Source organism: Haliaeetus leucocephalus, unplaced genomic scaffold (genome assembly GCF_000737465.1).
Source record: "Haliaeetus leucocephalus isolate CR32 unplaced genomic scaffold, Haliaeetus_leucocephalus-4.0 Scaffold154, whole genome shotgun sequence".
Taxonomy (NCBI): Eukaryota; Metazoa; Chordata; class Aves; order Accipitriformes; family Accipitridae; genus Haliaeetus; species Haliaeetus leucocephalus.
In genome coordinates, this window is record NW_010972590.1 from 1,700,597 (window position 1) to 1,727,853 (window position 27,257).

The following is a 27,257-nucleotide window of genomic DNA, read 5'->3' on the forward strand; positions in this document are numbered from 1 at the left end:
GTATTGGCGATTCAGAAACTCATTATGGCTCTATGTTGCAACTTGTCTGTAAAATCATTCCATGCTTTTATGACATCCATAGTAATGTCAGGGATATATCCAGATATAGGTACATATTCTCTCTCTCTTTGTGTGTGTGTGTGCGCGTGCATGCGCATGCAGCTGCACATGTGGATGTGTATATATATATTTTTTAAAAAAGCTGTGAGAGAGTGTGTGTGTGTGTGTATATGTATATGTATGTGTATATATAAAAAAAAAGGCTTTAAACTTGAAGATTGGAGCATGCTTCCTAAGACTGGAATGAAAACACCTGTATTCTAAAAAAAATATTGGTAATATTTTTAAATTTCATCTCTGATGGCCACCCCAGACATGTTCAGAGCACATGTGCGTGTGCGCGTGTGTGTATGTGTGTTTACAGGCTTCACTGCTCAAATTGGCATGAGTACAATGTACTGATATCTGGATTAATCTCAGTGTCATATTTTCTGTGGCACTTATATTTTACTTCCTTCATGTACAAAAAGGTTCAAATTAGACCTTATGTGTTAATGACAGTAATTTGTCCTGAACATTTTCCATACTTTGTTATTTGGTTTGTTGGTGTTTCAAGGTTTTGTGTGGCTGTTCAGTCAAGCATGTGATAAATGTTCCTCTGTACTGCATGCGGTGTTGTGTTTACAAGATATTTTCATATGTGCACCCTTTGGTGTTTCCATTGTCACTGCTTTCATTGCTAGTACATATCTCTGGGGGGAGAAGGGTGGCTGTAGCTCTCAAGAAAGGAAACCAGAACATACTCTTCTTCAAGCTGTACAGCTATGAAAGAGAGGAATTGATTAAACCCTGCATATACTTTCCCTTGAAATTGTTGAACTTTAACTTCTCTTGCAGATAAGAAATGCAATACAAGAGTAGAGCAGTCATTTACTTGTTTCCTGTCTTCTGTGTCTTCATCCCTATTTCCTGGCACTTGTTTCTCTTACTCTCTTCCCTGTGACCATATTAAGACAATTATCAGTCCCTTTTGCAGATAAACTATTCAGGTGCCTGGGTGGATTTTTATTTCCAGTTTACAGCACAAGGGTCAACAGAGTGACCAGAGGAGCCCAACACACTTCTTGTTCTGGGCCCCTCATCATCTCAGTCACACACAGAGCTGTTCAGGATGATGCTGGATGTCTTCAGACCTCACTGTGACCTCCAAGAAATTAGCTACAGTAGCAATCCAGAAAGTGATGGATTTGGTAACTGTGGGGTGTCTGCCCAGGAAGTACAAAACAGGGAAAAAATTCTTGGCAGATATTAAGTCCAAGATCTTTAGTACAATCTGACCTTGCCGTGTGTCAGAAGGCAGGAGCAGGACAGACAGCCACTTAGCAAAGATGACTTTCTGATATACATATTTCCTAAAACTCTTAATTCACAGCAGAGCTAGATTTTTTGTAAAACTTTTCAATAATAAGATGCAGAGGAGAGAGAGGAGGAAGAAAGCCACATCAGTAATACAGCTTAGCTAATAAGAGCAACTAGGGAAACCTTTGCAGTTAACTGAACTTTGGAAATGATGAGCAACAAACAAAGGTGAACTCCTACACAGAATACACCTTTTCATGCATTTGATCAATGTAATTTAGTTTTCTTTTCTCTGGTATTTTTTGCAAAATGCAAGTAAGTGTTCTGGTTTGTATTTATGAAGTAGCTGAAGCATTATTAAAGTTTAGTTGTAGATAAGAATGAACAGTTAAAGACATACTGAATGTTCCTTTGAGTGCTTAAAATTAGGCAATTAGAACTGTAGTTAAGCACTAGAATAGAAATAATGTAATTTTCCAAAGAGCTAAAATGTAACTGCTCCCAGTGATACTATCTAAATTTGACTCCATCTGTGGAGATCAATTAGGTAATTCAGTTGCTCAATTTTAGATGCATTTTTAAAAATGGTGGGTTGAACCTCTTTTCTTCTCAGTTCCTGTGCTGTACACAGAAAGGGAAGCTTACCTACTTAAGAGAGCTTTTGGGAGGTGTTTGTGGGTAGCATATAAGGCTGTTTGAGAGCACTCTTTGAGCTGTACCTTTTGAATGTCCCAGCACAATGTCAGTTACTCATTCATATAATGAAAAACAACAGAGTATACCAGAAGTTGGGGTGTATGTGGTTTGTCTCCCCCTTATCTGATCTCAACGCTGAATGTGGCACAAAAGTATGAGGTAAGGACTACTACTACCCATGGACCTTGGGACCCTGCAAAGTTGTTAGCCATGTACTCCTTGTGCAAAAGGACTGGACAAGAGTTGAAGGATGCTGGACACTCCATCAGTGATCACAGTTAACTGTCTAGATCCAGGCTGAATCTGGGCATATCTGTTCCCTTTTTAGGAGCCAGCCATTCTCCTTTCAATTCTTTGAATAATAGCTTCCAGATGCAATTTAGCATAAAGGAGATTGTCCAAGCCTTCTAGCCAGCATAAGTTTTTCTTGCAATTCTGGTTTCCTTACTGCAGCTGTCTTTCAAGGGAAAATACATTGTTTCCTACTTATTTTTGTAGGGTGAAAATTGATGAATTTGATTGGGATAAAACTGATGAATGTAACTGGATGAATGATACATTTTCTTTCATTGAAATGCAGCTTGCACATCTCATAGCTTTTGTAGAGGCAAGGTAATAGTATGGGCTTACTCCATGGTGTTTCTGCAGCAGCGTTTGCCCTGTGAGAGTTTTGTGACCATAATACTAGCACTTCGCTATGGTTCAGTGCATTTGGAGTTAGAGGTGGCTGAGAAGTAGTAGTGATTATTTTCAAAAACTCTTTTCCCTCTTGCTAATCTCTGTTTCACTGCTAGGGCTTTGCAGAATAACTGCTGCATGTCTTGCTTGTTTCCAGTGCTGAAATGCCTTCAGGAAGACAGATGAAAGTCAGTGACCTTCTGCTGAGTGTTTTTTCCCTAGTGTATGTTAACTCCCCAGCACTTCAAAATGAAAACACTTTGTGTCAAGCACGTGACACTTGTTGTTTGAAAAAGGCCAAAGGAGAAGAGAAAGGAGATTTAAGGAAGAGAAAAAGCTGGTGATAATATAGATAATTTAGAAATTTCTGTTAAAAGAACTGGAGAGTTCCTCCTGTTCAGCACCCTAGCCACCTCCTTAACGACCATTTTCTGGACTTTTCTAGATATGGTAGATGTGAGAGGAGCTAGGGAACACGCTTGGCACAAAGAAGACAAATAAAGATGGTCCTTCTGATAATATTGGTAGAGCGGTTTGGACAGACAGCATTAGTCATAAAAGTTTTTTTGCTCTGCCTTCTGCTGCTTTGTCTATTCAGCAGAAAACCAATGAGAGGGGGAATCAGTGGCAGATGGGGAGTGACAGACAGAAGAGGACTCCAAGTAAGTGAGAGACTTAGAGCTGAAGGAGTCTCTCCTCAGCAGCTTACACGTCCTTGTGAAGTGCTCAAGATTATTTTTTTTTCCGCTGTCTGTTCTGTGGGGAAATAAATTCATATTTCGTTTAACCATGTGATGGATTGGAGGACAGCCATTTTTTGTGTGTTCTTTTTCCATCAGCCTTACTTCTTGGCAGACTTGGATCTGTTAGCTGCTTATTGAACAACTAAAGGTTTTTAAGAAGACAAAGCATCGTTAAAGGAGGGCCATCTAAATAGCCCTGTTTAGATCATAGTGTCCTGTTGCCTGTGGAGGGAGGTTTTTTAAGAAATATTCTTCATGCCTTAATCCTTTTTCCATCTCTTTGTTTCCCCCTTCCCGTCTATTGGGCCATTTATGTTTCTGGCATTCAAACATGATTGGGTTACACCAGGGCTTCAGGAGTCTGCATGTCATTTGGCTGGTGAAACATGACTGTCCGACTGTCTGAAGCTGGCTGGAAGTGCATGAAGGAATGGAGGAAGGAGTTGAGCAGGGGATTGATCCCTGCGACATAGGTGATATGCTATAGCACATTTGTACATCTGAACCCATGCATTATTTTTCACCAAGAGCATAGAAACCTAAAATAGATACAAAACTGACAAGGAAAGCAGACCACCTCCTGCAGGCCAACTTCCAGAAGCATTTTCAGCCAGCATTTAGGATGGTAATGGTGGTTCACACCTCACAGATCCTTCAGTGTTTGTCTTTGCACGAGGAATCTCTGTTTTGACTGAAGCTAGATTGTCTCTATTACACACTTGTTGCTGTTCAAGCACCATTTACTTGAAATGGAGTGGCCAGCCCTCAGAACATCATGTGCTGTTCAGCTACCTAGTTTGACCATAAATGCACATTTGTTGCAAGGTCACGAAGGATTCATCTAACTCCTTATTCCCAACATACCAGCATTGTGATTTTGAAGTCAAGTGGCTTCCTCATATCCTTTCCTCACACCCACCAAAGGCAGGACCAGCAGTCCTCATGCTACTTTAATCATGTCCCATTTTGTTGCAGTATTACGTATGTGCCAGCAGAAAATTTAGACGAGTACAGGGCCAATTTGGGACAACAGACAGAGGGAGCTGTGCCATTTGATCTTTTTCCTTCACATACTGTCAGGTGAGTTAAAAGACTTACTGTTTTCTCCTATAGGGCTCTCGGATATGACTCTTTCCATACACTTTGCACAGTTCAGGAAGATAAGTTTTATTTTAGAAGAGCTGAAAGATGGATGATTTTCATTAAACCTGCAGCCATTACAATAAAAAGCTGTTCAGAGTACAGTTTCTGCTTCAGCTAGCAAATTTTTCTGATATTGTTGCAAGGCTGTTTTTTAGGTGTTTGATCTACCCAAAAAGGAGATTGAATACTGCCTCATCCTAAACTTCTCTTGAATACCGTGCAATTTGATTTATGTATTGCCACAAATACTCAGTGGTTCCAACATGAGAATTTGGCATTGATGGTCTTTCCAGAACATATACTGGAAGGAATGAATTATGCTGTCCTTTTCTTTGAGTTTCAAAAATTCATTACAATTATAGGCCAAAATATTCAAAGTGACTAATAATTTTTGTTATTGAAAATTAATCTTCAAAAGCAGTAACTGTTTTTCAATGCTGCTGTTGTAATTTCTTCCATTTTGGAAACAATAAATAATTACCTTCAGCTTTAATTTGGTTCTAGTTCCAGAATGCAAAGTCTTTTATTCTGTGGTTGTCAGTTGATAGCAACTTAATTGTGGAGACAAGTAGACAGAGAATCCCCAAATGCAATATGTATTCTAAAGGACATCTGAAAAAGAAGTTCATTACACAGACCCTGTGTACGAATTCTAATGCTGGCAGGGTGATCCAATACATGAAATTTTGCAGTGAAATCTAGTGATTATGTGGGTTCTTTAAAAATGAATTGCATGTTCCTGTTCAGCAGGGAACTCCCAGAGCTTCCAGAACGTGAAGAGGGGGAAGGAGAAGAAAGTGATCTTCAAAATGCAGCTTTCAGTAACTGGAACCAGCCCAGAAAGTAAGTGCAGATCTAGTTGCACAGTATAAAGTCTCATCTGAAATGAAAAAGTTTTGAAACCTGTAATGTATTTTAGGAGGAATAAGAAAACAACAGAATTGCTGCACTTAAGTATATTGTGCATTGCAGGAGTAATTCACTGTTGATTTTTACTGCTTGGGGCTAAATCCCTGCAATCTAGCAGTTTCTTAGTTGCTTTAGTAATTTATCGCTATAGGCTGACTCTTTGGGAGACAGTAAGAAGAGATGAAGAGAAGGATTCAAAGTTTTGATTAGAATCCAAAATAAAGTGAACAACAGTAGACACAATTACAGACTTTCTGAGCAACTCAGTAGGTAACTCCCACTGAAAGACAGAACTTTCCAAGGAGGAGTTATTCCTGAATGTTTTTAAACCATTGTGCAAATCGAGGTATCTTCAGTGTGCTGCATTGTCATAATCACAACAGATTTTCATTTATTTTGGTCCTTGTTTTGTCACAACAGGGTTGAACTCTGGAGAGAGCCTAGCAAGTCACTGGGGATCAGCATTGTTGGAGGACGAGGGATGGGGAGCCGCCTGAGTAATGGAGAAGTAATGAGAGGGATCTTTATCAAGCACATCCTGGAAGACAGCCCAGCTGGCAAAAATGGAACGTTGAAAACCGGAGATCGGATCGTGGAGGTACCAGCCGAGTGCCTTTTGCTTGCAATATCCCCAGCATCTCAGGAGCCACTGAGATGGATGTGTGGTCCTGGGCTGACAGCTGTGTAATTGCTCCAGCTGGCACCACTTCAGCCATACAGAGTGTAGTACCATCTGCTGATGTTTGTGTGCAGGCAGCTTTAAGTTGAATATACAACCTAAAGCATAGATGACTGACTGTGTGAGCAGGGGTCTACAAAGCCAGCAGTTCTACCTGCATGTTTTAAAGCCAGCATGTGTGGGAAAATGCTTAAGTTTTGTGAAGCTAAAAGGTTTTACCTTTGGAGATTGGATAGCGACAGAAATGGCCAGTGAATAGCAAATCATGCAAATAAATGCCAAGCTTATTTCCCTCTTAAATCTCACTCAGATCACATCATTCTTGTACATCTTTTGCAGGAATTAAGGGAGACAAAATTTTTTTCCTGCTGACATGAAGAAAGCTGTATTTGATACAGAGGATAGGGTGGTCACGATGTTGGAGGGAGGAATTTATCTAGATTTGTCTTCTGCTTAGCCAGTCCTGTGCTCATGCAGCCACTTGTGCTTTCTCACTTAAAGATATTGAAGAATGAACATACTGAAAGGAATGTGTCTTTCCTGTGATGATTATCAATAAGTTAGACATTACCCTGTTTCCAGTGTCAGGCCATTAGGAACTGCATTCTTCTTCGCCCTGCTGGATGTCTTCAGCTGACTGTCCATCAGTAAGACATAGTAAACAGGGTGATGGAGATGGTTATTCTCCCCTGGATCAGACTGGGCTTGCTTTACATAGTGATACTTAAACTGCAGTTTACTGTCTGCTACAAGATCTATGTGAAGGATCTTGAATTAATACCTTAAAGCACTTTCTACAGCAAGGTGGAAGAGTTTCCAGTGTATAACAGGTTGGGAGGTGGAATTTTGCTTGATGGCCACAGTTAAAAAACATGCATTATATTTGAATACCTGGATTTTTATGAATGCAGGAATTGTCTCTGACAGTGATGCTTGCAGAAGTTGGAGTGCATGAGTGAAATTAACTAGTGTTGTGTTAATGTGACTGTTTCTGAATGGATTATTTCAGTTTCTCAAGTTGTGGTGTATCTAGGCTTTTCTCTCTGCTAGTGCATACAGTATTTCAGACATGGGGAGTCAGAGACCCTTAGTGTTGTTGTTCAGTTCCTCATAGTTATAGAGTTACCTCTCTCAGATTGTTTTTGTTCTCTCTTTATTTACATTGGATGGTTAAGTTTAAGGTAGAGTTAGACAATTAAAAAAGGAGTAGTCCTCATTGCATAACTGTGTGCAAGAATTGCCACTAACAAGTAACCTTTCTGTGTTAGCTTCTAGCTTTTATTATGGTCATTGTGAGAATGCTTTACTGATGCTAACCTCACCATAACATGGTTCTTACCTGGATCACAAGACAAACTGTTTTACACACCAGCACATCCAAAAGCATGAAGAAAAGCAGGCAAAAATTTGTCCTTAGCCACCCTTTGTAAATGCTTTCTTCTAGAAGAGAGAAAGCTTTTCAGCTCTGACCTAAAAATTTAACTTCTGGGGAAAGCATCTAGTAGCTAAAATTGGTCTTATCTTGCTTTCTAACAAGAAAAAAAAAAGGAAAAAAAGTACACTGTACTGACATAATACCCCATAATGAAAGACCTTCCAGCACCTAACAAGTTTCAGTTTGTAAATCTCATAAAGTCCTGGGAGGTGGGTTATTCTGAGATGGGTTTGCAGGAAGCGGTATTTGGCAAACACTACCACTCTCTTCAGATTACCTTATATCTTCTTGTTATCATACCTCTTCTGTTACGTTGCCTGTGGGAAAACCTATGCAGCCTGAACCAAGAATGTTGGAAAAACCTGTTTTTAAAAAGCATGGAGAATATTTATTTGATGTCCTTTCAGTGCTCTTGGAAATCTCAAACTTGTGTGTGAGGGACCTCAGGCCAACTCGGTAGAAAACTTTCCACCGGTAACAGGTTTGGGCTTAGGTTTTAGTCAAAGTTCCCTAACCAAACCCCAAAGCTGACTCATCATTCTTGTAGCTTCTTGCAATGTTAAGATGAGGCCTTCCAATTACAGGTGGATGGAATTGACCTCAGAGATGCCAGCCACGAACAAGCTGTGGAAGCCATACGGAAGGCAGGCAATCCTGTAGTCTTTATGGTACAGAGCATTATAAGCAGACCAAGGGTAAGCATAAAGAATGTGAAAAGACATGTAATGCATAGTAATAGATGAAACAGATGTTCAAGGTGGTGGTGTTTGGGAATGGGATATTTAATCTTAATCCTGAAAGTTCCATCTCAGCTATTTTAGGAACAAAGATTTGATTTAAGTATTATTTCCATTTAGAATGAAATCGATTTGGATTTGGAATTACCCTCCAGCACGCCGTCCTCAAACTATTTTGAAAAGCCTCAAGAAAGATAATTTGTTGGGGGGCAGAGTAGGAGTCTAACTAAAACCAGCTCTTAGAGATTGACAGCATGTCTGAGGAGCGCATGCAGAAATACGGCACCTGTTAAAAAATTCATTGGACATTAATGAAAGGACCTAGAAGTACACGGAAGTTTTCTGTCACTAAGCTGCATGGACATTGCAGACAAAAGCTACTGAGCTTTAATATAAGTTGTTTGCATCATTAGAAACTAAACTTCCTCATTGTAGAGTCTGTGTAAGCTGCATGTTTATTTACTAGTTGTCTCATAACTCTTGTTCCCCAGCCAGAGTCTCTTTGTAGCCCTTCTTCAGCTTCTGCTCCCTGTGGGCAGAAAACTACTAACCCATTTTATCGTCAGTCATCTAAGGTAAAGTTGCATGAAAAAGCTCTATTGAATGTTGGTTATTGATACTCAAGCTACTAAAGTAAGGCTTTTGCATTTGCTGTGATGTGAACAAAATTGCCACTGCTGAATGTTTAGGCCAGTTTGGGGTGGGAAAGATGCCATTACTCTATCACAACTTGTATTTAGAGAATGCTCCTTTGCTATTTTTAATTGTAGTTCTTTGTTCTCTTTATTTTCGGATTATTAAGCTTGTTGGTTATTTCTTGACTGTTTATGGACAAACCCATTTTTCTGTAAGCAGGAACATTGCAAATGCTCTTACTGTACACATGCGTTGCATTGTGATCTTTGTAAATGACATTATATTTATTGTCTTCATCTTTTGAAATTTGCATCTGTACTTTATAATAAGATCTTATAAAGGAATTTCCTGCCTTCATTCATGTGCAGTCACCCACATAGCTAGCTGCCTGCACACAGCTATGTATTTAGCAAGGCAGTCAGTTTCAACTGACATGTTGCTGAGTCAGTTTCTTCCCCTTTGTTTTTTTCATTCAGGCTGCTGTAGTAGTTAAAGAGATCCTCAGTGTACTCCAGAATAGCCCAAACAATGCAAATGCCATGTGAAAAGCTAGTTGACAGTTTTGCTAGCAAGCAGTTATCCATCAAATCTGTGTTTCATGCTGATACTGCTCTGGGTATCTCTGAGTAAGAATTAATCTATCACCATGGTTATAGTCCCAGATAATTTGTAGGGTTACAGCATTGTGCAATATGAAATGCTAGCTAGTTTCTGATAACTTAGCATCCTGGGCACACTAATAAAATGCTGAACAAAAGTTAGTTGAAAAAAACAAACGAAAAAAAAAGGTAAAGTAAATCCTGGTTTTTTAGGTTTTGTTTTGAAAAAAATGAGTAAAAGGAAAAATACCCTTTATTTTAGTATTTGCTTCTTGTGGTCCTAGACTGTGCAAGAAGGCATGCTAAACAGAACTGTTTAGGCAAATTCAAATGCCCCATGTTTTACCACAGTGATCAGTCCATATTAATACAATGCTCTTGCATGAATTAGAATTTGAGCTGGCAGTAGTATTTTAGGTGCTATGCCATCATGGCAAAATACAAAAGGCAAGATTTTGAATTACTGTGGCTGATCTTTTGTTTTCGCTTTTACTAGGATTTCACTGTTACACTATATTCCTGATTTTTATTATTTTTATTATTTTATATTACTGATTTCACTATGTACAAAATGTTTGTGATGCTTATTCTAGTTAGCTAAAATTTCATCAAGATACAATTTAAAATTTTATGCAGATGACAAATGTAATTGTTAAAGTGTAATAGGATCATTACACAGGCAAATTACTTTTCCCGAATTTCTCTTTATGAAAGACAAATTCAAAGGTCAATCATATGTGTAAACAGAAAATCTCATTGTACTGTAGGGAAACTGCCAGTGGACTTTGAGTGACTCATAATTGAAGAAACTGCATTCATGCGCAGCTCTACTTTCTCATTGCTGAAGATACTGTAGAACCAAGACACGTGTTGTCTTACCAAATTACGTTACTTTTTGTTTTGCAAAATGATACTTGCAAATAAATGTTTAGGGATGCATATTCTATTTTCAGGAGCATTAAAAAACCAAAATGCTTTAAGAAAATTTTTAACATATATCTGGATTAAATTACTGTGATATAAAAGTACCAGTTGATGCAGCAAGCCTTCCACATTCTTTTCCACTTACAATATTTCTTATTTTCCACCAGTGTTAAACTTAGAGCCCTAAGACATTAAGGCAATTGCCAGGTGGATACACCTAGTGTAGAAATTACTTTTAAGTATACATTGAAAAGTATTTCCAACATACTATGCAAAATCAGAGCTGTTTCCTCTTTATTAAACAGGTTCTGATCTCAAAATAGAGTACAGCACAAAAACTGCATAAAGAATATAAATGGTCAAATTACATCCTTTAATTTTATCTAAATATGAAAACTCCTTTTGTGTTAAATAATAATAAGGACGTACCTCGTATTGTTTAAGGAGAAGACCAGAGAATTTAGTTTCATTAAAGTATACATGCACACACATATAAAGTGATCTGTAAAAGTTATTATTAGATATGAAGTCTGTTTAGAGATGCCTAATATTACTAAACCTTCTCTTTTGTGAAGTACACAGTAAATGTGTTACTACAAGAGGGAAATCAAATTATGAGAATTAGTCTGTGGTTTCCAAAATAAAACTAAACCTACTGCATTATTACAAAGAATTGTGTTTATTCTAATCCAGAAATCCACAATTTTATAATTAACTAATGCGTAAGAGTATCCCATATACTGAGATGCTTGGACAAAATTGTACCAATATAACAGCAAGTAAATTTTCAGTTGTTCATCCTGCTGAATTCTGCACTTCATGCACTTTGTAGGCTAGAACAGGTATGAGGATCAGTGCTTTTCCTCTATGCTCTGCTAAAGGTAGCTGATAGAAACACAGGGCAGATACAGTTTTACTTACCTTCACATGTCTGTAGCAAAGTGCAGGAAGTGGACCTTGTTTGGTTAGCACAAATAGCTAAATAAATATGTTTTGCTTCATAAGTCAAAAAGGATTGATTTAAAAATGTTTTTGCTTAGTTTCTATTAACATTTTCCTTTTAGAACCCTTCCTTGCTTTTCCTGCAGAACAGTCTTTTCTGTAGGCAAGCTGTCTTCAGCAGCACTAACCCGTTTGCTGATTCTTCTCAATTCAACACTAACAAGGTTGGATGATGACACACTGTCTGCTTTTGACTCACCAAACATTATGTGTGTGCTTCTTTGCCATTGGTGTCTCTCTGTATTTAAATTCTTTTATACCAACTTGGGTAAAATACTGTGCTGATGAGAGTGGAAAATCCGTGCAGTGAATTAAAAAGGCACAGACACGCATGCACACAGAACAGTTTTGAAGAAGTTAAAAAATGCCAGCTCTATTAATCATAACCACTGAATCTGATGTAATCACAACTACCAAAGGAGTAGGTTCTCAATTACAAAATCAGTCCCCGTGTTATATGTTAAATACCCACCTGAGTGTAACTCTCTCATCAGCGTGAGGTGTTTTGCTGCTATGTAATTAATTTTCTTTTTATGTGGTTAGGGCTTTCCAACTTTGATATCTCTTCTTTCTTTTTGCATGAAAAAAAAAACCATTGGCAGCTTTTGTTTAATGATGCTGAAAATATTTTCCCTCTGCTTCTTGAAAATTCTTCTAATGCACCATGAACAGGATGCTGACATCTTTGGAAATATGAAAGAAGTTAGATTCTTTTTTTTTTGTGTGTGCTTAGTGCTTACTGCATGTTATTCATATTGTGAACAGAGTTAAGCTCTAACACAATAATAAATAAAGGATTAATTCTTGTGTGCATGCATTTCTGATTTAATAAAATAATTTCTAGCTGGTTATACATCTTGGGAGTGATTGTGCCCTTTGTCTGTTTTCCTGTGCTGTCAAATATATTGAAAGTGCAATGAAAATTTATGATATGTGGTGTATAATTGCATGTGTGTTTTTGAAATCTGTCTTTGTGTTTGTTACAGTTTTAAGGAAAGGGAGTAGAAGTGTAATATAAATGATGGCTTGTATTTTCTATATTTTCAAAAGTATTTCTGAAAAAAATTACACATATTTTTAGAGAAAACCTAATGTTTTAGCAGTTCCTGCATAATTCTTTTTTTAACACTGAGACAAGAATGGCCTTTTGTCATCTCTGTCCACTTCTGCTGAACTAAGGTTCATGTACAGTAAGAAACTTCTCTGAAACAGGGTCCTTAATAACCCCTTAAATACTTTTGTCCATTTATGAGTGGAGTTAATAAAGTTGCTGCTGTTAGTGAAATGAATCCATAACTAAAAATGAGTTACTCATTAATAATGCTGTGTATTGACAAAAGTGCTGTAACATATGGATTGCTGTTTTCTTTTACTATAGGAGGTATCGAATCCAATTAGGGTTACCTTCCGTTGTTCCCCAACTAACCCTTTTGCTCCCACACCATTCAAGGTTTGTCTTGATTCCAGTGAGCGGGTCCTACCATATGTGTGCTGTATGTTTGGACATGGCCTGTGATACCTTCTGGAGTTCTGCTTCTTCCTCCACGTGTGCCTCCTTTGTTGAAAGTGATACTGCACCAAACTTGCTGCCATTTTTAATATTTGCTTGGCTGTGATCGGAGTGACCTTGGTAGCCAAATGGGTTCATGCACTGTCTAATGCTTTGCATTTTAAATGAAATACTGTGCCATGGCACACTGAAAGTATTTCATGAGTTAAAGCATTTTACGTTTTTTGTGTGTGGCCTGATTCAGGGAGCAAAAGTCTTATGTGTGTGTAAACTGCAGGGCCCAGCTTCTGCTGCTGGGGGTGCATGTGTGGCAGGCTGAGTTCTGGAGGCAGGACATAGTGCCCTCCACCCAAATGGCATTGTAACACTCTTTTTATCCTTCTTACAAAGGAACATTGCTTTTACTTTCATTTCAGCATTTCCTTAAACATCAGACTTGTTCAGACTTATGTATGCGTGCAGAGGTACAGAAAAAAGCATTTTTTTGTCAGTCAGATTATGGTGACTGCAGTTCATAAGTGCTAATCTGTCAGGATGTAGCCGTACATCCACACCTTATAGATCTTCCAGAGGTCCTTGACAGCAATTTTTTGTTCTTTTTTTTTGGTCATGTTTTCTTTAATTATGCAAAGATCTTGGACACTGTCATTTACCCGGAGTACCACTAAAGTGATACGTTAATTTTGGTTTTAAAACATGGAGACTACTGTAAGGTCTGCTGATCTGGTCTGCTCTCACACTGTATTTCCTCATTTTTTCAGTATATTATGTAGCTTTCCAGTTAAAACCCTAGGATGCACTCTGAAAAATCAATGTTTCTAGAACTACTCTCCCCTTCACCCCTCCTTGAGGTAGAGGTCTGTCACCATTTTTTCTCCAAGGTGCATACATGAATTTTTGATTTTCAAAAATCACTTTGAATGTTATTAGTAGTGTTTCCACCCTACTCTGATTCTGATGGGTAACAATGTCTTTACTAGAATTCTGCTGCTTCAGTTGAGGTTTATGTCTGCCCTGTAACTATTAGCATGTTTTAGAGTATAATTTGCATAAACTGTAAGTGATTTCTACATGAAATTTAGTGATGCAAGGTATCATCTCAGCAGGATGGCATTGTCTTAGATTTGAAGCACAGATCAATGTGACTGATATAATGATAGAAAAAAATCATATAGGATTTATATGCATTTTTCACGAAAATTACTAGCTTGATTGCCATATTAAAACTTCCCAAACTTTTGGCATTTAATGACTTCTTAGTTAAGCTCCTCGAACAAGTTCCTGAATGAAAAGAAAATCTTTTTCAAGCACAAACAGAACGAGAGTACTGAAATAGGGCATTTGCGTTTTCTTCAAACCTTTTGAGTATACAGAGAATGAAGGTAACTCATTCTCCCTGAGAGGTGAGACCTTCCTTAAATCTCAGTATGACTAAATTGGTAACTTCCTAGTTTTTTCAACGCCTTCAGTTTAAAGCAAACTGAAGTCTTCCAAGGTGTATGTTGTTACCCATTTCACTGCTGCCTGTGATGAAGAAACTGTCTCAGTGTTTTGGCACCCAGAGACACCATCTGAGATACTGTGTTCAACTTTTGATAATGGAGGTAATGAAAGCTGAAATGATGAGAACAGGGCTATGAAGCTAGGGCAACACCTGAAAATCCTAGTGTTGGAAAAATACTTGGTTTTCATCTGAAGTTTTTGTTGTTTACATCAACAGTTGATCTGGCAAGTATCAAAGTCTCTTGGGCATGCATAAGCTTCAGAATGATGACATTCAGAAACCCATTTCTTGCCGGCGTGTTTACTCTGACCAAGCCAAAAATATGTAAATTACAAACACTTAGCCAAATCCCTGATCAGAGTCAATATTCCTCAGGGAAACTGACTTGAATGGAAGCTTGCCAGATTATGGATTTGGGCGTTCAACAATTATATTGCAGTAATCGTGTGTTTATACTTTTTAACTTTTTGTGAATATGAATAGACCACATACATCAAGACCACAAGTATTTGTCTCCTTTGTGATTTAATCTGTATCCTCCTTTATTTGATCTCCCCTGTGCAGCTTACAGGAAATCAGTAAATAAGACTGAGAAAGTCCAGTTACTGTGGATTTCTTAAATATCATCTATTTCATTTTGGTTTTAAATTGTCCTTTCAGTTAATATGCCAGTTACTGTCTTTTTTCTGTTGGCATTTTTGAAAGCACCAAGTTCTCTGTTTCCTTTCCCTTTCCTCCGATGTGGCTTCCAAAGCACTTGATAGGAAGAAATTATGTGTGGTGGCTTTTAAAAATAAAATGAAGTAGAAGTCTTTTACAAACGTCACATTAAAAAAAAATCACTTGAGTCTACAAAAGAGACTTTTTCTGAAATGTAAAGTGGCACATAAAACTTTACTGAATTGGGCTTTTATTGTGAGTTCTGTTTGCTTCCCAATACATTTTGGAGTGATGTTATCTCTTACCTTGCCTGGTGTTTGTTTCCATCTTTTATCTCTTGCAGCCTTTCTGTGCTGTGTTATTAATTTAGAATTCCAGCTGCTTGGTATTTAAACTTCAAAGCCATAGTCATTGCCATTTTGACATTTTTGTATACTAGTTTGCCCTACATAGAGTCTGCATCTGCTTAGCCACTGTATTTTTCTTATTCTCCACAGGCATTTGATCAGTCCGATCTAGAGCCAGAAAAGACTTCGCTTTGTAACAACCTGCCTCTGCCCCCTCCTTCAGCATTTTCAGGAATGAGCTGTGATGTTGCGCAGTCATCTTCTAGCAGAGTCCCAGAGGATGTGGAGAAGGAGGATGAGTTCGGTTACAGCTGGAGTAAGTTTATCCTTTGTGATAATTCAGTGTTGAAATAGCACTGTAGCAGAAGATATGGGGGGTCCAGTTTGAACTATTTTGTTCTCATGTGCTTTGTGGTTTGGGTGTTAAGTGTTGCTGTCAACTTTCAGTTGTGCTTGGTCAGATGCACATGGTGAAATATAAAACTAATTTGTCCTTCCTCATTGCACTCCAATCTCTGTTTTCCTCTGTGGTCCAAATTCACTGTTTCACATGTAGGACTACTTGAAGAATTTCAGTGTACTCTGTGTAACTGATGGCAGTGATTAATGTAATAGCTTCTGTTACCTGAAGGTGTTACTGGAGGGAAGATTCTTGCTTTTATGTGTGAAAGGCCTTTTTTAAGAGAGGTTTTAATGTTTTCCAAAGTTAGAAGGAAAACAAGGAACTAGAAATATTGTTATAAACCACCTAAGGCTGAGCTTAAAAGAACGTGTGTTGTACACTTAAAATTTTCTCATCCATTTTGAGATTCTTCTGTCAGATACTGCCCACTGGACACTGATCTTGACTCTCTAGGTGACTTGTGAAACTTTCTAATGTAAATCCAACCTCTGCTGCCCACACTTTTACATTTAGAAAAGATCGTGCAGCGCTATGGAAATCTACTGGGGGAGCTACACGTGATTGAGCTGGAAAAAGGAAGGACAGGTCTGGGACTTAGTCTTGCTGGTAACAAAGACCGATCCAGGATGAGTGTCTTTGTAGTGGGAATTGATCCAAATGGAGCAGCTGGCAAAGATGGCAGGTTACAGATTGCAGATGAGTTACTAGAGGTGAGTTTTTGCAATTTATACTGAAACCCAAACATACTGACGTAAAATGCACTAAAATATTAGAATCGTGCTGCAATATAGATGTTCTTCAGTGGACTTTGAAATCCCCAAGTTATCCAAGTTGACATCGCTATGCTACCAGATTTTCATTCTGGTGTACGCCAAATAGCTGCAGCTGGGATTTTTTTTCCTGGTTATAGTAGTACTAAGTAAAGGTGTGTCTGTATTTAAAACGGATAAAAATGGGGGAAGACAGCAGTTTCTGGGTTACAGAGATGTATGGAAGGGCAGTTCATTAGAATATTGAAGTCCTTTAGTCTATCCATCTCTGGAGTGCTCCAGACTTTCTAGTTACTTCTCTGTCTACTGGAAGTATGATAATATCAGAATATTTTTATCTTGTTTAACATATAAAATGGAAATGAAATTGGGGAAACAGGAACAGATCCATTTGTGTTATGGACTTTTATCTCATGACACATTCAGGCTGTTTTCTAGTGGCATTGTGGAGGGACCCAACAGCTGAATGTGCAGCTAACATTCCCAATATATATATGAGCATAAGGTATATTTTTATATTACCACAGTTTACTTGATGATACTTGCACATATATTCTCTGCTATAGGTTTTCCCATTCTTTCTGATAGCAGTAAGTTACATTACCGTCACAGAAATGCTTTGTGTCATTTCAAAACTGTATGTGGAGGTGTTTGAGGATGCACTGGGGAGATGGTACGGGGGTAATGATGAGACTGAACAAAGCTCGGGGGAGACACTGAGGGAGTAAATGATGTAGGTTGGCAGTTGCAGACTAGGAGAGAAACTAAGGGATTTGTGGCACCATGGATCTCGTCTCATGGAGGGACCTGTTAGTTGCAGAGTCCAATGTTACCTGCTAGACAATTCTCTTGAATCAGCTAAAATGTGTGTTTTTAAAAGCTTGATGTTGCTAGTGCTCAGTATCCTCAGGACACATTGAAACACAGCTGTCTGAGTCTGCTCTCATGTAATTTCTTGCTTACTGTCCATGCCGTGAACCTGCAAACTGATGCTAAAAGATTATCTTAGCATCTCAGAGGTTGAGATTGTCTCAACCTCTTCTGAGAGGAGACATCTGAGCTTGCTCCTCATGTTCCCCAGTAGCTGTCCATCAGCTGTGGTGGGCCATGCCCTGTCCCCCAGCTGACAGCCTGACCGTGGTTCTTCACAAGCCGATGGCAAACACTGGAAGCAATGCTGCATCTGGATTGTCACCTTCAGTGTAAATGACTGGGCTCATTATCCCTGTGACCATGGCTGCGTGGGAGCTGAGGGGTTGCTGTTAATGCTCAGCCCTCAGTTCAGTCTTATATCTGTTGCTCACTGTCCGTTGCTTCTCTGCTTCTATTAGTATTACCTCAGTGTGTGTTGCATTATCTTCCCTTTGTGTAAGTCCAAGCTATCCTTTTCCAGTCATTTCGCCTGTCTTAGAGTGGACTTCTGCACTGTAGTTTTCCATTTCCAAGAAGAAATGCAATTAATAAAATGTGAGCAAATAATGGCCTTATTCTGCAAATTCACACTGATACTTCCAATTGTATCCAAATCATAGGGGCTTCAAAGGGTTTCAGTGAGTGTGCTCTGCCAAATGAAGACAACGATTGTCAATTCAAATCTTCAGATTGTAAATGCACCAGTGTTCAGACCTATGTGTATGAAGTGCCTGGCTTAGAGCTGAGATTCGATAAATAATAGCAATCCCATTCCTGGATATAAGTGATTCATTTATTTGTTGTGGTTAGAATTTCCCATGGCCATGCTTTATCATCACATCAGTCAGGAGGTGATCAATGGCAAGTGGAAATAGATGATGTGCCAGGTCAACCCAGTGTAACTCAGAGAATGACATTTTTAGCACTATGACAGTGTTAGTCTGAAATCGAACCGTAAGGAATTTTTTACTGGAAGAACGGAGTGAAAGCAGGACATAACATACTCTGTTATTTAAATACAATTGCTGCTTTAGCCAGTGATGTGAGATAATGGATTTTTTTAAGGCTTAAAAAATAGTTTAATTATAAGGGAATTAAAATATTTTGAGAAATAATTGCTACCTTTCTTTATATAGATAAATGGGCAAATACTCTATGGAAAGACTCATCAGAATGCTTCCTCAATAATCAAATGTGCACCATCTAAAGTAAAAATAATCTTTATCAGGTATGTTCTGGTTAAAGGTTTGGCTAAAAAGATTTACTTTTAATATGCTCAAGTTTTACACAGAGTGTTTCTGTTTTAATTTTGATAAGGTAGATGTGCTTTTGAACCCAGTTCTTAGTAGTTGTTAAATATATCTTGTTTTCTGTTTTGATATTTGCATTGTGAGTGCCAGAAATAAAGTAAAAGAAAGCACTAGACTTAAACTTGTTATAAGAAATATGGTGCTGTATTACTACATTCTTACTACATTCTTTAACTGAATCTATTGTAGAAATAAAGATGCAGTAAATCAGATGGCTGTTTGCCCTGCAAAGTCAGTAGAGGCTTCACAGTGTACTTCAGGGACACTTCCACATCAAGAGGTAAAGTAAATTTTTGTTTTTCTCATTTGACTGAGATACTAACATTGTGCTGGATAGAGGAGTGCCCTGTGTGCTTAGCAAATACTATAAGAAAAAGAAATCCAAGGGAAAAACAAACGAGATTTTAGTAAAGCTGCTAAATTTAGTACAGCTGTGCTAAATTCTGTTTTATTTTATTTTCATCTAAAGTATGAAGTAAATCTAACATTCCCGTGCATAGGGTTATAGCAGTTTAAATGAATCTGGAAAATGATCAGACCCACTTCAAATGTTTGTGTGCTACTTTATTTTGATGTAAAATGTTGGATATAGTTGTTCACAGTTATGTTTTCATTTTCTATTAGACTGATAGCAGCGCTGCAAACTCCAGTGCTTGTTCTGACTTCAGTTCATGTAAAAACATTCAGTATGTGGAACTCCCTAAGGTATGTGCTGAAAATTAAATTCACATCAGCCACATTTGTATTCACCATTTGCTTTTTTGTAATGGTGTCTCTCTTATGGTGAATAAACTTTGTCTCTTACTTACCTGAACTCAGAATAGAGATTTCTAGATGTCTTCTCTTCCTATTTGTGAGTAGACCCCAAAGTTTTCCTGATGTAATGACTGTCTTTGGCAACCTCATGAGTCTCTTTAACTCCACATAAATTTGCCAACTGCTCTGTGTCTATGGAATAAGTTACCTCTTGTCCTATTTGCAGAACTTTTGGTACCCAGCTGCTGGTGGTGCCTCAGGTCAAGTCATTGCCTTAGATGTTTGAAGTAAATGAATTAGGAGATTATAAGCACCAAATCCCCCCAAATAACATACATATTTAGTGGAAATTTTGCATCTGGGAGAAAATGACCAGGTGTTCTGAACTATGAGGCTTCCAAATAAGGGTGGAAAAATTGCTGCTCCTGCTTATTGACATGGAGAAGACAGTTGCATTCAATGGACATAAGAATAGAGACTTGCAGACTGTTAGTAAGTTTTTCTCCTTGGAAGGCATCTACCCTTCCATTATTAACCAGGAGAATATCTTACAGATAGTGGTGTCTGGATGATTTAGTTCTAGGTGAAAGCTTTAGGGAAATTTCACTCTGCCACAAACATTTAATAATTTCACAGGAAGAGCATACATTTTTCCATCCTCATTATTTTCCACTCCCATGTGTATTTCTTCTGTGGTTTCAAAGAATGAATTTAAGCTATGTCATGAAGTTTTATTTACCTCAGTTTGTAGTTTCCAAATATTTTGTGTTTATTACTCTTATTTGTGAATTTAACAACTGAATCACAATTGACCTTGTAAATTTCAAAGGAGTGGATTTGAATTTAAAAGTGCTTCAGATTTATTTTGGTAGCCAGTATACTGTTTGTAGATTGGCAAAATCTATTTCAGAAATAGATTAGTTTAAAACAAGAATATTGATGCATTGTGAAAACCCAAACTTTTGTTATGTCTGTTGCCTTCACTAGTCTTTAGTGAATGTATTCCACCATTTTGATAAACACAGTGCCTAACCATTTGCATTTTTCTGTTTGCCCCAGGATCAAGGAGGCTTTGGAATTGCCATTAGTGAAGAAGACACAATTAATGGAGTAGTTATTAAGAGCTTAACAGATCATGGTGCAGCAGCAAAGGTGTGAGAACATTTACAATCCGAACAGGGAATGAAAAACCTTTTTTGGAGTAGTATCCAGAGCTTATGTTTTTTATTCTGTGTTGTTTCCAGGATGGACGAATCAAAGTTGGAGATCAGATCCTGGCAGTGGATGATGAAATTGTTGTGGGACATCCCATAGAAAAGGTGCTTCTGAAGTGTCAGAAATGTTGCAGAAATCACACCACTCAGTGTAGGAGGTGATTGTGTCTTAAACAAACCAGTGAGGTTTTCATGACTATAATCTGACTTCATTCTCAAAGCTGGCTAAAGAGCCAAAGATCCACAGGCATTGTTTGGATAAGGAAACTACTGCAGAATAAGCTAAAGCCTGAATTTAAAGCTCAGCTGCTATTTTATATTAATACATTACATGAATCGTCTTATCTCTGTGCTAAAAATGTGATTTATTTTTTTTTCCCCTGTGGTTCAGATCTGATGACTGAGAGGTACTTAGTTGTGAGATAAAAGCCTTGAACTGTCACTCAATAATGACTCTTTATAGCTACTCCACTTCAAAAGTATTAGAACCAGTAAAATTAGTATGTGTAAATTTACATGGGTGAGTTGCTTCAGTGGTAAATCAGGCCATGAACTGTGCTTATACATGGGGAGTGTATGTAATAATGGCCTCATTATATTCCAAGCCTGGTATTTCAACCCTTTGAAGAAAACAATCTCCATTCCTAAGTAACAGGATTTATTTCTAACTTCTAGCTCTGCAAACTCAGTTTGGGTTCTGTAATGAATCAGGGAGGGCTTTTTTCTAGCACCTGCCTTGCTACAAAAAAAAGTGATTCTTTAGAAGAAGATTACTTTCTAATTTTTAGAGGGCAATTAGGAGAGCATCCAGTTTACTGTTTGATGTGCTGCTGTCTCTGAAGCAGTAAATGAGTAAGAGATAGTGAAGTTCTCTGCAGGGAAGTAGGGAGGCTTTGGAAGAAAGAGAGTAGTAACTTACTTGAGTAAGTAATTTCAGAAAATACTTCTGATTCTACTGAAATGCAAAGTCTTGGGAGGACTTGGTGTTTTTCCTGTGAGATGGCAATTAATTGTGAAGGTTTTTCAGCATCCCTTTAAACTAGATTCTGCATTACACACCAGTGTCCTTCTCTCCCTCCCATAGTTCAGATAATATTTTCAGATTTTCCTTCCAGCAGTGCATCTGATTAAGGAGCTAGGATGGCAGTAGCACATTTATTTAAATCAGTAGGTATTTTGGCATTGACTTCTGTGGGATCAGAATTGGGCTCCACCCAAGCATTTAAAGACAATACTAGTTTTCTGAATTTTCTAATTGTTATAATAATAGTATTTTGTCCAGAGAAGCCATGAAAAGACTGCCACATTCTCATCTGGTGTTGTTTGGCGAAGTTTCATGGAAGCTACTTGATTAACATCAGCCAGGTCTGGCCCACAGATAAATCTATTGCTGTTTCTTGTAAAAAAAATCAATATTTGTCCTTATTCATTACCAAGAAAACCTTCAGGATTGTGACTTTTAGCTCCAGTTTGCAGAACAGTTCTTCTGCTTCACTTTTGTTTTACAACTGAACAGTCCAGTTACAGTCTTCACCAGGTTTTCTTTATCATTCAGTTTATTAGTTTACTGAAGACATCTAAAACTATGGTGAAGCTTACAATCAACTCAGCAGAGATGGATAGCCTGACTGCAGCACCAGTCCCTTCCAGCACTGCCCCAGCAGAGAGGAGGAATATGCAGACACCAGCAACTGTCCCCTCTTCCAGCTCACCAGAACCAGAAGCAGTCAAAAGTAAGGTTCTCCTTGTGTGTCTGTCTTCAGTGGGGCTGTGACATGGAAATGAAGACCCAGCTTATAAACAAGTTCTCTCTTTTTGTATGCACTCAGCTGTCTTCTGAGTTGCATTTTCTAGTACTTCTGGATTACAGATCTATCTAAATAAAACAGTGAGGCTCCACACCAAAGAGCTAGCTTTTGCCTTCCCACTGGCCTGTTTTAGAGGCAGGAGGGTGGAGGGGTTTCCTCCTCCCCCCCAAAGGCTGTGCAGCAGGTGCCTCTATCAAGGTTGTCCAGAACTAAGTAGGAGGCTTTCCTTTAAATGAGGGAGAAAAGTCATGTCATCTTTCCTAGAACAGGGGAATGATTGAGACTGTCTTGCCATTTATGACTAGCCATGTTTGACTCTCTCCCTTTAGAGTGGAGAGTCGAGATGTGACCAATTGGTGATGGTTATTGGTTAAGCACCACACTACTAAGAAGATAGTAATAACTTTACTGAGTAATGTGCACTTCACAGTTAATGTATATGTACATCACTGCAAGTATTACTGAGTTGTGTTTCTATTGATTATTATTAGAAGTGGTATTGATACACAATTATACTACTATAAAGAAATCTTAAGAAACACATGGGAGACCTACTAGGTAATAGTTCTGTTGTCTTCCCTTCTGCATTTATATAATCTATTGCCTTGTCCAAGTCTATCCTTTCCATTTCTACCCTGCCACAGCAAGTCTCAGGGATAAAGACCTGATGGAGATTTCAGCAATGCTCCCTCCAGCATCCTGGGGATTTGTGATTGCAGCTTGGCTTCACTACCGTTTACAGGCATCTACAACCCAATTGCTGGAAGATCTCATCCTCTTGGTTCTCCACCTGATTTTACAATTTATTCCCCCACTTTCTTTTACCAAGCCTGTCTTTTTCCTGCCCCTGCACCTTGTTTTCTCTGCACAGACTCTTTCCAAATAAGCAACCCATCGCTAACTACTTTTTTTCCATGTTGGTCTGATTTCTACTACATCAGTACCCAACTTTGGTGTTTCCAGCAGTGCTGTGTAGGCAATTTTTGTCTCAATACCAATGCAGCTATCTAGATGAGCTCAACCTTGCATACCAAGATTCCCTTCCAATTCTTCAGTTCATGTATTTCTTGTACATTTTATGCCTTCTGGACAGAATTATATTACTTAAGCTTTGACTCCCCTACTTAGCTCAGACTAAGCATGGACAGTTGCTCATCATACACGTGAAGAACTTACATAACAGAGCAATAGAGTAACCTGTTCTATACTCACACAGAAGCTTTACCCTTAAAAAGTCTTAATTGCCTTTCTGGTTCTCTTCAGAGGCCAGGACTCTTAGTTTTGAGTCTTACTGTTCCTGAAGGACGTATTGCTCACACTATATCTAAGTATTTGTCTAACATAAATCCGTATTTCTGAATGGTCAAGTCCTCTGTTAGTTTCAGTGGAACTTCTTTTAATCAGTGCCCATTTAAAGTGTCTCAGAAGGATTTAGATGCCTATTTTTACCTCTTGGAAAAAATGCAGTTTTGGTGTTTCTTTAAACCACAGGAGACATCAGTGACAGAGATAATCTGAACATCCCAGACCTTTTGATTGCTGATTCTTTCCTTTAGTTGCTACACAGTATCCCCTCCTAGTATTTTTAGCTTGCTTTTTCTGTGAAGGATACAGAACTGACAAATACTGAAGCAAAGATCTATTTGTGACATACCAGAGATACTGAATTTACGGATAAATTGCTACATAAGGATGCGATATGTATTTGCGCTAGGAGAATATATAGTTACACCACAAGACTTAGTGTTTCCAAAAGCTGTGTCAGTGGCCAGTTAAAAGTTGGACTGGCGTAAAGTTCTTTTTGAGGGCCACTAAATATATCGTTGTGTATAAAACCTTTGACTTGACCATGGATTGCTGGACTTGTGGAATACCACTATATATGATTCATACTTAACATTCTTTCTCATGGTACAGATCTGAGTCTGAGACAGAATATTTAGTTAGATGGACCTTGACTTGACCCATTGCAAAAGTGCAGGGCTGACATCCTTGATATTTAATACATGCTATGTACTTCATTTATCTCTGGTCTACATTGCATAGTTGCTGGTATAGATGTTTAAGTTAAATTCCATCCTAAATAGAATCTGTTGTGTACAATAGCTTCTTTAGCTATCCAGACTGTGATTCAGGAACTTGATGGTATAAAAATGGGATAATTGTGATTAAAACTAGAGGATAGTACTTGTCTGAGGGGAAGGGATAGTTGGCAGCATCATTCTCTGTAGGTCAGCTGCTCAGCTGTTGCTGTAGAACTGTTAATGGGCTCTCAAAATGCTGTTTTAAAGTCACTTTTTTAATACAAAGCTGTCTTACTGTAACCAGGTGTATAATTGTTGTTTTAGACACAAGTAGATCTTCAACTCCAGCCACATTAACCTCTGACCCAGCTACTTGTCCCATCATTCCTGGATGTGAAACAACCATTGATATCTCCAAAGGGCGGACTGGTCTTGGTCTGAGCATTGTTGGAGGAGCAGACACTTTGCTGGTTGGTTGGAAAAATATGTGTCACTCAAGTGAAATAACAATAATGAAATTAAAATGTGTGATAGAAGAGATATTTCCTTAATTTGTTTCTGTAGCATTTATAAAAAGATACCAAAGATACCAGTTTAGGGAAAAAAAAGCAAAAAAAAAAAAAGGCAAAAAGCACTTTTAAAATTGAAAGTATAAATGAACTTCTTAAATGTTTTGGTAGTTTGTCACACATCTGACTGTTTTGTTTATCACTGATGAATTATAGTAGGAATTTTCAGTTGTTCTTGGTTCAAAGCAGGGGCATGTTCTTTCAACATGCAATCTATTTTTGTTTTATTTATCCACAGGGAGCAATCATTATCCATGAAGTATATGAAGAAGGAGCAGCATCTAAAGATGGGAGACTGTGGGCTGGGGATCAGATATTGGAGGTGTGGTGGTTTCTTTGGTCACTTCTGTTGTCATTTGCTAGTTAGGCATCTTCTGTTTGTCTGCTTGGAAGGTCCTGCACACTTTATCATTGTATGCTTTCATTGCAGGTGAATGGGACTGACCTCAGGAATGCCACACATGATGAAGCGATTAATGTCCTCCGACAGACTCCGCAAAAAGTTCGTCTCACTGTGTACAGAGATGAGGCCCAATACAAGGAGGAAGACATGTATGATGTACTCAATATAGAGCTCCAAAAGAAGCCTGGCAAAGGCCTTGGGCTGAGTATTGTTGGGAAAAGGTATGAATGTACCTGGATAGTCAATGTCTGGGACTTGCTGGGCATGCTCATGTTTCTGTGGGGGTCTAGTGCTCAGGTCCTGCAGACTTGAAGGCTGTCCATGTCATTTTTGTGACTAAGCTAATTGGCCATTCCTAGTGGAACTAGCCCAGCATTACTCAACAGAAAAATGACACAATGCTTATTGTGCTCCCAATAGCAAGCCATAAAAATGGACCTCAAACAATACTGTAATGCAAAATCCATGTGTGTATTTGCAGAAATGATACAGGGGTGTTTGTGTCAGACATCGTCAAAGGAGGAATAGCAGATACAGATGGGAGATTGATGCAAGGAGACCAGATATTGACAGTGAACGGAGAAGATGTTCGAAATGCTAACCAGGAGGCTGTTGCAGCTTTGCTAAAGGTATTGGTAAAAGAGAAGGTGGATAAAAGTGAAGAATTGAGATCCAGATTTTTTGAAAGCTTTTGTTTTTCAGACTGAGTTCAGACTGTTACTGAGATGTCAGGGAGAATGAACTGTGGATCCAACTTTAAGCTTCCTGAAGTCTAGAGCATTCAGATTTTGATACTTTGCCTGATGAAAATGGGAGTAGTGGTGGCGTAGAGTGCCATAGGTTTATAGTGCAGTAGAAGACCATTAGCTGGAACAACCTAAAACTTAACACTGTATTTTCTCCAACAAACTGATAACTGGTTAAGTATCTCACATTTTTAGAAAGATAAGCAGACCTGACTTCAAATGATGGAGAATTCATCAATGTAGTTGTGCCAAAAAGTGATTACTTTCATAGTTAATAATGTTAATTGTACTGTTTTTTTCTATGTTTGTCTAGTGTCACCTTACATCCGTTAAATACTATAATGCATTTTCCAGTGACCAAGGCATCTAGTATAAGAAATTGATTTCTCACAAAGATAACTGAAGTAAACTTCTGTCTACAGCTCTTGGAACCAGAATTTCTATTCTCAATAAATTTTGTGCTTCTGATGTCCTCCCCCTATTTCCAAATCAGAATGAAATCAGATATACAGCATTTCCTGTGGTCTGGCAGGAAGTCCAGCTGGTCAGCCAGCTTGTCTGTTTTCCATCCAGGGTTTTGAGACATTTCTGCTGCATGGTAAGGATTCCATCAAGTCAGCATTTTCCAATGGAAAGCCATTCCACTGGAAAAAAATTAACACCCACTACTCATAGCTGACTCTTGGATACATAGACAGATCATGCCTCTTTGCACTCACATTCAAAGGTATATTTTTCCAGGTCTTGAACAGTTCCTCGAGCCTTTTTTTTGGGGGGGGGG

At 38.3% G+C, this 27,257-nt stretch overlaps 1 protein-coding gene across 1 annotated transcript in view; it reads left to right on the forward strand.

The window, feature by feature from the left end:
• MPDZ (multiple PDZ domain protein) overlaps nt 1–27,257 on the forward strand; it is an 88,368-nt gene that overhangs the window by 51,605 nt on the left and 9,506 nt on the right. The window contains exons 22-37 of the mRNA XM_010562087.1: nt 4,452–4,556; nt 5,370–5,462; nt 5,949–6,126; nt 8,227–8,337; nt 15,712–15,877; nt 16,478–16,674; nt 18,783–18,874; nt 19,146–19,236; nt 19,581–19,661; nt 20,772–20,864; nt 20,957–21,031; nt 22,482–22,659; nt 25,083–25,228; nt 25,566–25,649; nt 25,758–25,951; nt 26,212–26,359. Coding sequence (XP_010560389.1) covers nt 4,452–4,556; nt 5,370–5,462; nt 5,949–6,126; nt 8,227–8,337; nt 15,712–15,877; nt 16,478–16,674; nt 18,783–18,874; nt 19,146–19,236; nt 19,581–19,661; nt 20,772–20,864; nt 20,957–21,031; nt 22,482–22,659; nt 25,083–25,228; nt 25,566–25,649; nt 25,758–25,951; nt 26,212–26,359 — 2,032 coding nt within the window. The remainder of the gene's footprint in view (nt 1–4,451; nt 4,557–5,369; nt 5,463–5,948; nt 6,127–8,226; nt 8,338–15,711; nt 15,878–16,477; nt 16,675–18,782; nt 18,875–19,145; nt 19,237–19,580; nt 19,662–20,771; nt 20,865–20,956; nt 21,032–22,481; nt 22,660–25,082; nt 25,229–25,565; nt 25,650–25,757; nt 25,952–26,211; nt 26,360–27,257) is intronic.